The 11959-nt window shown below is 40.3% G+C and overlaps 2 protein-coding genes across 3 annotated transcripts; one reads left to right on the forward strand and one right to left on the reverse strand.

Annotated features, from left to right (window-relative positions):
- Positions 1 to 2014: 2014 nt before the first annotated feature.
- Positions 2015 to 4140, forward strand: LOC119024006 (fibroblast growth factor 23-like). The gene is made up of 3 exons (XM_037106368.1): positions 2015 to 2357; positions 2622 to 2725; positions 2824 to 4140. Exons 1-3 carry the CDS (start codon positions 2168 to 2170, stop codon positions 3250 to 3252), a joined length of 723 nt encoding a protein of 240 aa, XP_036962263.1. The 5' UTR covers positions 2015 to 2167; the 3' UTR covers positions 3253 to 4140.
- A 586-nt stretch (positions 4141 to 4726) lies between these two features.
- tigara (TP53 induced glycolysis regulatory phosphatase a) lies at positions 4727 to 10802 on the reverse strand. Of its 2 annotated transcripts, none has more exons than XM_037106365.1 (6): positions 10439 to 10802; positions 9147 to 9184; positions 8928 to 9049; positions 8530 to 8607; positions 8312 to 8437; positions 4727 to 6222 (listed from the first exon to the last, which is right to left on the reverse strand). In XM_037106365.1, the coding sequence occupies exons 1-6, from the start codon at positions 10507 to 10509 to the stop codon at positions 5839 to 5841; spliced, it is 819 nt and encodes a 272-aa protein (XP_036962260.1). In that variant the 5' UTR covers positions 10510 to 10802; the 3' UTR covers positions 4727 to 5838. The 2 variants fall into 2 exon arrangements, with proteins under 2 accessions (XP_036962260.1, XP_036962262.1); XM_037106367.1 differs by having other exon boundaries at positions 8312 to 8422; positions 10439 to 10800.
- Positions 10803 to 11959: the final 1157 nt, after the last annotated feature.

Below are 11959 nucleotides of genomic sequence, written 5' to 3' on the forward strand. Positions count from 1 at the left end.
GCAGCAGCAGCAGCAGCAGCAGCGCTCCTCCTCCTCAGTTTACTTTTTCATATGCAGAGTTACTGATGGGACAGATGATTGCGAAACGGCGGGTCAGAGGGGCCAACAGCTGAGGATCACATACATGTCCCTCAGCGGAGGCGAGGGCCACTGGTTACTATCTGCCTGGTTCTGGCGCACCTGGCTCTTAAGGGGAATGGGAGGCGACACTTGGATGGTTTGATTTATGTTCCGCCCAAAACACATCCATGACTAATTCGGAGTTCAGATACCAGCTCTCTGCGCCGTGCGCCGCACTTGCGCTAGGATTATCCGCCGTGTAACAGACAAAATGAACTTGGACACGCCCTGAACAATCAGCACGCTTTGCTCTGGGCCGTTTAAAAAGGGCCCTATATGAGTCTGAAAAATGCAAAACCTTAATCCAAAGTCACGGTCACTGAGGCACCAAGAGTCAGTGTGTGGCGCCCTCGTGTGGGGAAACATGGCAACAGGTCGATGGCAACGTTCTGATAGAGGGTGGGAGAACATGTAGATGAAAATAGACGGTATCAGAGACATTTATTTTATGGGTTCTAGTCTTAATAAATATCTTGTAAATTTCTAGTATTTTCACTGGAAATAACTTTGTCATTTGGTATTAAAATGTAGGTAAATTTAAGACATGATCAGTTGTTGCAATACCAATCAATACATTTTAATGAAATGCTTAATTTGTAGTATATTGGTTTTGTCGTTCGTGTCAGCTGGATGTAAATAATAAATGACTAATGAGTGAATATTTCCTTGGGTTTAAACTGTTCCGTTCTTTCAAGAAACGTCTTGAGAAAAGTAACAGCTGGTTAGCTCAACACAGCAAACTAAAATAGCTCAGACCTTCATCTATATTTCACCTATTACTAGAAGTGACTCACAGAGGTCTTTCCAGGAAAGTCTCAAGACATTATTTGGAAATAGCAGACCTGTAACATAATGTGGTACTTCTCTATTAATTGAGTGACTTGAAACTTTCAGTGTCTTGCAATATTCTCTCAGGGAAGACAATATGTATAGTCAAGTCTCAAGTCGATACCTTGGCGTTCGTCCTAAAGTGTCACAGCTCGGACTGTGAATACAAACCACCTCTAAATCCTCAACTTTAGAATATACACACTTTGATAAGTTAGTCAAAACTTATTGAAGGAGCTCAGGACATCTTGATTTGTTTTAATGGGGTAAAAGTCTGAACCCCACCAAAAATGAGGCTATAAAATGAAAGATTTACAGCCTCGTGAGAGGAATGACAGGAAGCGACAGTGTGTGAGGTTAATTAATAAGCGAGGTATGAGTCATTCTCCTTGGATGTGAGTCAACATACCATGACACAACAGAATCAAATTATCCTAAATATAATCAAACATTTGATGTCACTAATTTGTATGTAGGTTGAAAACGCATAATAATAATAATAATAATAATAATAATAATAATAATAAAACAAAAAAAAATGATTTTGACCTGTGGTCATTATTGAGCTTGAGCACCATTATGTTCTATACACTGCAGGTTTTGCTACATGTTTGATCCGTTAGTAATTCCTCCTTTTTTGCTTGTAACAGTAAACTGAAGTGTGTGCCAGAACCCCTAATCTATCTCTGTTGGTTGTTCCTCTCCACCAGAAGAAATGCTTAAGGGAAAGTCTGATATAAAACAATAAAAGTCAGTCAAACAATAAAGACTTAACAAGTAGTTTGGGAAGCCTGATGTTCTTACCTCACTTCTTTTTCTTGGTCAGAAGAGTCTTCATCATCCTTTTCACATCCCCTCTAATGTCTCTGCTCTGCTCCTGCCTCTGGAGTTACAGGTTTGAACTTTGTGTTAGTTAGAAATTTTTTTTTTTTAACAACTGAACCAAGAGTAACCCGTGCTTCCATCTACAACAAAGAGATAACTTTTTTTCCATTAGAGTGATGAAAGTACAGATAAAACGGTGTCAGCGCCTCCACCTCAGCAACCCTTAACAGAAAAAAGGCAGGCTTTGTGTCATTTGAGTAAATGAGTTAGCGAGTTAATCGACCCACTGTTTAAATAAACCCGTTGGACTTTCTCCTCCTCCAGTAGCTGCCCCGCACACCGGCCTCAACTTTTGTGCTGTTAGGTTAAAGAGAGCACGGCACCCCCACTGATCATGCAACCGGCTTTCTTCTCACTCGTCCTGATTGCCGTACATGTGTCTGTACCGGTGGACTGTGCAGCGAGGCTCCGGGATCCAGAGCGACACAGCGCAGGAGCACGAGCAGAGTCATCCGCCGGTACGGGACGTTTCTACTTGGAGCTGAGCGGATCAACGAGAAAAGGCATTCACAGACACTTTCTGGGTAGGTCTGCTGATATCCATCAAAACTATTTTATTCAGTACAAAAGTAGGAAATAGATTCAGTACGGCATATTTCTGGATAGACCAGCACAAACATCATTCAGATGTATGATTTTGCTTGTCATCTATGCAAACAGTCATTATCTGAACATGTTGCAATATGTCTTCAAAACTGTACTGAATCCACACTAACCTATATCAATTCCTTTTTGATTTGACATTTTTTTGACTGATGCTAACATGTTCGAACCTTCTTCTCTCACAGCTATTTTGCCAGTTAGAACAGATGCAGGTAATTTTGTGTCAATATTTGATCTGAGAGCAAGACTGTTCCTCTGCATGGACTTTAAAGGGGAGCTGTACAACTCAGTGAGTATTCTATAAACGCACTTCATTTGAATGAAGTCAGGAAACAAGTGCAGTGAGATTTAACAATTTGTGTTTGTCGACTTTTGTCTACCCAACAGAGGCAAAAGGACGGAGAAGACTGTCTCTTCCAGCGCATCTGGTTGGATCTGGTTAATCACCGTGATGTGTTTTACTCTATCAGCGCGGGCCAGCTGCTCAAACTGGAAGGAGCAGAGCTGAAAGTAGCTCGCCCAGAACCACCCAAGCCCTCCTCAGCCATCATGGAGAGGTTCCTTGGTCCCTTGGCAAGGAGACAAAGGAGGAGCGAGGAGGTGAACCCCTCTGATCCATTAAGGTCAGAGTCACATCCCTCACATCCTGCCAAGGATCACAAGGATGCAGATCACAGGCAGCCTGAGCAGGACCAGGCCGGCGCTGTTTCCAAAGAGACCATCACGTCGTGTGACGACCCCCTGCGGGTCCTACAGGCCAACGGGCCTGTCAGTCCTGTCAAGACTAATATCGCAGACCGAGCACCACAAGACTAATTCTCAACAAGAGGGTGAAGTCGAGAGGGGCTGCATGTCTTTATGTTTGTCCTGAAAACTCTCTTCATGTTTGACTTCACGGTTGGAGAAGATACTGTACTTGTAGACACTCTGTCCATCAGCGAGGGCCAGATAGCTGGCAGAGTCAAACTGACATGAGAGGGTGGCTCGTTATCTTTTGAGGCCACATGAAAGCCTTCAATATTTTACAGCTTCTGAGAAAAGAGATTTTATTAAACCCTAAAATGGTTTGTTTTCAGAATTTGTTTTGATTCAACTGTTAAAGCTTGGTAATGTGCTGATAAAGCGTGTTACATCACAGCCGCCTGTGCAGATGTTCTGTTTGAACAGCCATGGAAGGATAAGTTTGGCAACATCTGACCTGACCACGCAACGTGTTTGGTCCAGTGTCCCGCTGTCCTTTAACCCTCTTTTGTCAGTTAAATTTTAAACCTTGAGCCGGATGGGGCAACGTTTATTTTGCATATGTATGGATGTGTAATCTGTGAGTAATTATGAATATTTATACATAAATCTGTTGATACAGTAATGCTTCATGGCAGGAGTGTAGAAACTAAACAAACATCGACCAGAGCATACTTTTGTTACAGTCTAATTATGTCAGGTGCCGGACACCAATAGTCACAGCATGAAAAGTTATATTTATTTATTGAAATGTGTTAAATGACTTCCTTCCTAGCCTAATGTTTTATTATTTATATATTTCATGTTGTGTTATTTCTAATATGGATGAATAAATGGTAACTATTCTGTGGATTGTCTCTGTGGTTGTGCAATAAGGGATTTACAGGGAAATGTTTTTTTTTATCCTATTCTGGGATATCTGAATAAGTGTGAAATAACATAAGGTGAACATCCTGTGACACGGACACACATTCATCTCACTACTCAACCACAGCTTCACGCAGGACTCTACATATCTACAGATGACTAATAAAAGTAATCTTTCCAGCAAATCACTGCATCCTGATGAAAAAAGTAAAACTGGGAATATCTGTTGGTATTTCTGTTCTGTCCTCTCATCCTATCTTCACATTTTCACTGCTTTCAGATTATGGTGATTAAGTCAGTGTATCACACATTAAGTTTAGTCACCTTACACTTTACAGTGTTTCCTGACCACGAACATTATGACAACTGCATAAAATGCATTTTTTTTACCAACCAATCCAAAAGCCACAGATATCACATGATTATTATGCACACAGCCAATCGGTTATATAACTGGCAAATATTAGAGCTGAACAAACAAAGTCCAAATTAAGTAACATCGAATAGAAAATATAAATGTTTGTTTCTCATATCAGCACATGAAATAAATGTAGGCGGCATTGCACCTATATGAAGTAAGATTACTGAAATGAAAGGCTTGATATGTTTACAAATCAGAGTGTAAAATTAAAGACATTCTGTATATCATGCAGGGATGAACAAATGAGACCTTGACTGAATGTCTGATTTCTACGTAGTTTTATTCGTTTATATTTAGAAAATGAACAAGAAACCAGTGATAGCTACATTTTCTTCCTCAAGCACTGAACTATACAGTTTTCACTTGCTGTCAGTCATTGAAAGTTTTTCTCATACAATCCAGTTCAGTAGTCATTTGCTGTATGTTCTCTTGATAATGGTATGGAGCGGAGTGAAAGCAGACAATCAGTGCATGGGCCCCATAGCACAAAACGCAGAGTGAACTCTCGCTTCTCGACAAGCTTTTGTCCCAAGTGTTGATTCACAACAATGAAAGAGTCACTGATTTCCAAAAAGTCAACACTGCTGCGGTCCAGCTCTGTGTTCCTACGCAAAATCCATGAACTTCAGGAGGGTAAAAATAGAAACACGTACTCATTAGAGCTGAAAGTCGCCCACATTTACTGTAATGAACAGCCAGACAGTGACAAAGTAATGATGGCACAGCCCTGCAACACTAACCATCTGAGTTTAAATGAAGGTGCTCAGACCTTTAGTGTAAAGCATATTCTAAGGACAATTAGATGATTGGTTGGAATATATAATTTAATATAATTAAAAAGTTAAGTTGCATGCTCTTGGTAAACAAACAAAAAAACCCTTCTAAAATAAGAAGGCAATCCAGGCCCTCTGAATGTGAGAAAATGTGTGAATATGTTTTGACCTCTAGGTGTTCATCCGGGCTGTGTTGAAACCTAGTGACTGGAACATGTTGTCTTTTCCAGTGATTTGTCTTTTTCAGTGATTTAGCCACAATAATAAAGGTCTATTTATGTTTCCTTCTTAAAATTTTGAATGTTTTTCAATGACAAATGAATCAAAAACTAGACCTAAGATTTTTCTGGGGGGCATAATTCAATGGTAAAACATACTTATAATGAACAGCCAGGAAAAAACTTTGTCCGTCCATTAATTTCAAAAGTGAATAAATAAAATAAATTAACTGTATTGTGACCAAGCAAATAAATGACATAGATGAAAAACCTTTGTAAACCTGATTGTTTGAGTCTGAAGTTTTTCTCTCATTGCACATCTCACTTTCTTCTCTTAGTCCTCTCAAATACATTCCTTGAACCCCCTCTCTTCACTTAGCTCCTACTGCTTAACATGGTCGCCCCTGTGTATGAACACACAGCTCATCCCCGACACTTTGAACCTTTCGTGCTCTTCTCTCATGGTGAGGATAAACCGACACAGACCTGTGTTAGGACTTAAAGAGAACATATGTGCCCTGTCAGACCCCGGAGGCAAGGCGCAGTGCAACTCCTCCACAAAGTAACGCACTGCCACACACATGTAGGCCCCGTGGGTGACAACCAAAGCATGGATGGGGATGTCCCTGACACCGTCGTCTGCCTTTCCCTCGACAGGAGAGGTGTCTGGTGGCGCAGATATGGAGGTTTCATCCTCCCATCTGTCATGTTCGGTCCCAATCTGCTGGAGCATTTTCTCCATAAACTCTTTGACCCGCTCCTTCACCTGAACACAGTAAAATCTGTTTAAAAACTGCGCCATGCTCCTCTTGCATTTTCTTCCTACACTATCAGCACACGTCACGGAAATGTGACAGTAAAGTTTTGTTTTATTCACAACAACATAGTTACAACCTTCCCCACAAAGACACACAAACACACCAACTCCAGTTTCATCCTGACACAAAAACAACCTGTTACTCGCTTAGGAAAGCTGGGAGGGAGGCCTCTAGCCGATGCTGATTGGGGCGCTCGGTGCTTACGTCAAATCTATCTTTGCATCATCACCATCATCATCATCATCATCATCATGTGCCGGTCACGTACTGGGTTGGACCAGAGTTCACGTCCAAGCCAAGATGAAGCCTGATGACGTAACTTTGTAATAGAACATCCTTCCCTCTGACACACACACACACACACACACACACACACACACACACACACACACACACACACACACACACTTTCCTCCCACGCCTCCTCTTACACAAATAACACAAAGCTAAGTGGTGACTTTTTAATCAGGGGCAGTGACGAACACTCTGCAGTTGTTTGACAGTAGAAAGACATGTACTTTGATCCTCCTGATTCACAACAACTACTCTGGCAGATACAGAAGAAATACAATCATGTGGATGCAAAGAGGCCCTGACATAGCATATTACATCCAGTGCAGACTGAGTGGTAGTGTGGGGAAATTGGTGTCTTCTGCCACCTAGTGGTGTCATGGGTTTATTGTGACAGGACATTTAATCTGGATCCAGATCTGAAGTTAAATATGGATAAAAAAAGGGATTTAGTTATATTAAGTATATATATATAACAGCTGGGCATCCATTTTCTAACAGTTAAGTCAGTCTGTCCAATAACAAGTCTTCAAGTTAAGATCTTTCTCAGCATTAAAGGTTCAGTCCCACCATTAATATATGAAGATTTTCATTATTGGCAGAAAGTCTGGTTTTAAGGTCTCAGCATTTTTGGCAAATCACTAGCTTGAAACTGCTGCTACCATCCTGATACACTGAAGATGACTTAAGTTTGTGCTCCACAAAAGGACAAAAAAATTACATTTGAAAATCAAACAAGCAACATGCCTCTCCAGAGAAGAGATCCTGTCAAACTAGAACAGGGCTACCCAAAGTAGTTTGCCTACCACAAGGTTCAATTTGGCCCACCAAATACTTCTAGCAAAAACATATTTTAAAAAAATAATTCAAGAAATATAATACTGTTTATGATGTCTCATTATCCGTGAGGTAAAAATACTAAAAGTGTAGGATCCCTAATTACGTATCATTTTTTATAATCTGTGCATGGTCAGCAGAGTGACACAGAAAACCAGTTCAGTTAGGGGAACTTGGCATCCTATCTGAACAATAAAATACAACACAACAGGAGCTTGCTTTTGGCTTGTGGCCCAACATTAAAAACAGTTTTGATCCTTCAAGGGAAAATATTAGGGCACCCCTGAACGACAGCCTTTTGTATTTCTTTAAAAAAAAAGAAGCCACATTAAATACTATATTATCTATTTGATTTCCATTATTATTATTTCTATTTTCACACAATGCTGGAGGACAATGAACTACATGTGTAGCAAGTCCTTTTTTTAAGACACTGAATGCCAGTAACAAACCGAAAGATGAAAAAATGTACTAAACAGGACATCATTTGGTACGAGGGCACACAGATTGTTTGATGTTATACTGAGTGGAGGCTGATTTGATCATATCTATGAAGCAGAAGGTTTTATTTTCAACCTCCATGCAACTTGTCAATGCAGACAGGGTGCAATTCAAATTCAGCTAAGTTATAGTTTTCAGTGTGGGATGATTTGTATTTGTTATTATTCATGGTAGCATATTGAAATACAAAACATTAAAAATAAAAGTATGAACACTAGAATAAGAATGTTGACACATTACTTAAGTACGTAAATAAGAAAATTAATACATAAAGATGTAATAAAAACGGTGAGCTACCATGAAGAGAAAGAGAGCAAAGATATGGCAAAAGACATGAAAGGGGACTGAGAAAGAATAAAATGAAATGAAATAACAGGGATAACAGATACTGGTCCCGTCTGTCCTCACCTGTTCCTCAGTCTCCCCTCCTGGAGGGGTGAAGCCTGGAAAAGACTGACCGGCTGCCTTGGCCATCTCTTTCACATCCTGCAACCGTCCTCCCTCTGCTATCCCAAAGCTCTGAAAAATAAGTAACTGACTCAGGTTTATTACATAGCAAGTACATGTTTGTGGGAAAATACTTTTGTTAAAAACGTGTTTAATCACACAAAAGAAAAGGTACTCACTATCTCTTTGAGTAAAGGGTCACACACCATCTGTAGAGCAGAACAGCTGCTGTTGTGTTTCATTATTGTTGCAGCAGTCTGGAAGAGATAATGCACAATCATCTCATCAAATCCTGACATGCTGTCGTTACCTCTCTCTATAGAGAGGAGCAGGTTGCCCCAGATGTTTCTCATGTCTTACTCCTGCTAACTACCAATCTATGATCATGAAGGGGGGGTGATGTGGAAATAAAACCATCGAGTGTGGATGAACATAAACAGTCTAATGAACACAATGGAGTGTATTTCCATTACGTCTAATCAAACAGTGATATAACTATATCCTGCAATGTTTCATTCATTTTTCATCTTAACATTCATAAGATTCTTGTTTGCTCTGTACAAGTAAAGCATTGCACCTGCTGGGCCCGCAGCATATCACTAACAAACACACTGCTGAACGTGACATCTTTCAGGTAACAGCCTGCAGCCTCGGCCTGCTGCAGCCCAGTCTCAGACAAGGGACAATCTATAGCCTGGCCTGTGTAGAGAAGGAGGGCAGGATGTAAGTAAGACAAAAAGAAAGCACATAAGAGGCACAGAGAGCAATTAAACTTATGTGTTCAATCATACTCTACCTTGTAGCAGGCCTTCTTTATTGTAGCGTGTTTCGCCACTGCAGGAAAATAAAGGATTTATCAATATCAGAGTACCATTATTAGTATCAAGGTACCATACCACATTAGTTAAAGAATATATATCTTTGTGTGTATATATACACACACACACACACACACACACACACACACACACACACACACACACACACAAAGATATATAGTTTTTTAGCTCAAGTTGGCAGATGGTCAAAGCTGGCTCCTGTTATTCAAGGACTATAAGGACTATAGTCACTGCTCAACTGTGCTGACTTATTAAGTCCCAAAGATCTGGAACAGTCTGCCCAAAGTAATTAGGGGTTCTGAATCTATTGACACTTTCAAACCAATCTTAAGACATATTAAGATGCAAAAAAAAAAAAATTAATTAATTAAAACAAATCTTCTCTTGACTCTCTTGATATTGTATTTTTTTTTTACTCATTTTTTGTTTAATCTTGTCTTATCCTGCTGTTTTAATTCTATTCTATTTTACTTTTCTATATTGATTACTCTTGAAGTGTTTGAATCTGATGGTTGTTGTAACCTGTCATGTCCTGCTGTTTGCACAGTCTCTCTTGACACTTACATGTGCCAGTGATGGATTTCATACGTTTTTCATTATAACATTCACAGTATTATCAGTTTGGTTTTACAGAGTTGTTTTTTTTGACAGTGACTAATGAGAAATAGTGGAGCCATCATTAATTCTGACCTCTGGTGGTCACGGGGAGGTACTGCAGTGTCTGCAGCCTGAACCCCGCCGGCATGAATGCAGAGCACCATGAAGTGGACCGGGACATGAATCCTCGCCAGCTGCTCAGCGTGTAAAACTGTTCATGTTTGCTGCTGGGTGCTGAAGTTGTGACAAAATCGGGTCAAACATAAAAGCTAGCACGGAGCTGACACTGCCAAGGTATACCTGTCAGTAATGTAAGTCTAGGCTGTGTGGCACCTGTTGCTGTTAGCATGTAGCTAAAGCTAAATACATGCTGACTGCAGCCACTTCAATAACCACTTTAAAAGTACACTTTGCCGAATACGCACCACAAAGATGCTTTACATGTTCACTGTCATTTTTTTCCACACATGTGAATATGTAAATATATTGTAACTTTATTAAAACTGGCTGACAGCCATGCCCACCAGAGAGACCATGAACTATAGCCTTTTTAAAGTAGGACATGCAGAGCAGCACCTCCTCGGAGCCTCTGTGCTGAGAACAAGTTGGTTGTCAGACACAGAGAACATAAATAAATGTCAGGCATACTTACTGTCGAACCAGGGTTAGCCCAAATGTTAGCGTTCTCATCCTCTGGAGGGAACCGACGGAGAGGAGTCGCATTAAGCTCAATGTGTGAGTTTAAAACACAGTCCTGAAGACTACAGGAGGCGGCTCCCGCCTGCAGAGGAGCTGATGTTGACGGACAGACATGTGGTCCACTCCGGTCAACACTGCGGGGAGGAACGCGCTACACGCGTTAGCACAGTCTGTAGTCTATAGATACCATAAATTATTACTGTAATATCTCAGACACGCTTTAACAGCTCATTACCGACCGAGATATCTGGCTAAACCCGACCTGAGGCTCCCACTCTGCACTGTGCTCCTCTGCAGTAGGGTCCCACAGCCCTCTTCTGATTGGCTCTTCAATTAACAGGTAACGTTACCTGCAGCCCCGTCACTGCGCTGTAGCGTTACAGGAGCACTATGTGGTTTTACAGAAGGAGTTCAAACTATCAATGTTGACATGTACAATATTAATGAGAAAATAATACAAACTCAGACCCGTTTATTTTTACCCCCCATAACTGAATAAACGAGCTGTTCTCAGAGGAAAACAAAGTCTCTTGAAAAATGAAGGAAGCTAGAAAGCTGGCAGGGTCCGCCACATATAAACAAAGTAAAGCAGCATGGGTACAGTCACATGTACTTTAATTCGACTTCACTACAGTTTTGGCAATTATTGCACCTTTACTCCATTGCCTTTATTTTATGACATATTTACTGGTTTCTTTGCAGATTGCATGCTGCATCAGAAACAAAGTAGCACATTTTTACTTTAATTCATTTTGTTGTCCTTCAGATAAACAAAAACAAAAAGCAACTGATTCTGATACATGCAGAATATCATTTCCGATAATCTGCCATGCTAATAACTGGGCAACCCATAGTATACAGTTTATATGTATGTGTAAACACATTTTACTAATACTTTCGATACATAAATACACTGATTACCAGATAATTATTTTTGATACTTTAGAATATTTCATACTTAAAGACTCTCACTTTTTAACCTACCTCATACATCACTGTATGAAGTCTGTTGTTGATGTCGATCAAGTGACAATGCTTCTATGAATGCAGCCACTGGAGGGCATAGATCGACAGTTTCCCCACTCGCAGTAGTCCTCTGGCTTTATTTGTGACTTTTTCTCCAGACAGTTCTAACTATTCTTCTGTCTCACCACAACTACTTTTGTCAAAAAATGCGGCACATACAGTTGTATTTGTGTCACTATAACCATGCAAGCAGCTCTGATGACATCAGTGAGTGAGAATTATGCGGTATGTAATTATATAAATTTAGTTGTACAGAAGTTCTCCTTTTTATTTCTCTGGAGACATCATGGACTTGAAAGAGTGTGTTTAGGGTTTGAGAGTCCTTTTTCGGTCCTTTCTTTTTTCGGACCAGAATGCTGTTTTTGTTGCTGAGCTGAAATACTGATACATCTAATTTTTCTTGCAAGTTCACAGCTGTGGGGAGTGTTTACAACTGCTTCTTCCTTAT

This window comes from Acanthopagrus latus, chromosome 8, assembly GCF_904848185.1.
Source record: "Acanthopagrus latus isolate v.2019 chromosome 8, fAcaLat1.1, whole genome shotgun sequence".
NCBI classification, from domain to species: Eukaryota; Metazoa; Chordata; class Actinopteri; order Spariformes; family Sparidae; genus Acanthopagrus; species Acanthopagrus latus.

What these genes read in the sequence shown, in the direction of transcription:
- LOC119024006 (XM_037106368.1), top strand. Translation starts at nt 2,168, where the DNA reads ATGCAACCGGCTTTCTTCTCACTCGTCCTGATTGCCGTACATGTGTCT. An exon ending in CATTCACAGACACTTTCTGG is followed by an intron (nt 2,358 to 2,621) that starts GTAGGTCTGCTG and finishes CTTCTCTCACAG; the next exon opens with CTATTTTGCCAGTTAGAACA. An exon ending in AAGGGGAGCTGTACAACTCA is followed by an intron (nt 2,726 to 2,823) that starts GTGAGTATTCTA and finishes TCTACCCAACAG; the next exon opens with AGGCAAAAGGACGGAGAAGA.
- tigara (XM_037106365.1), bottom strand. Translation starts at nt 10,509, where the DNA reads ATGCGACTCCTCTCCGTCGGTTCCCTCCAGAGGATGAGAACGCTAACA. An exon ending in TAAAGAAGGCCTGCTACAAG is followed by an intron (nt 9,050 to 9,146) that starts GTAGAGTATGAT and finishes TTCTCTACACAG; the next exon opens with GCCAGGCTATAGATTGTCCC. An exon ending in ACCCTTTACTCAAAGAGATA is followed by an intron (nt 8,438 to 8,529) that starts GTGAGTACCTTT and finishes AACCTGAGTCAG; the next exon opens with TTACTTATTTTTCAGAGCTT.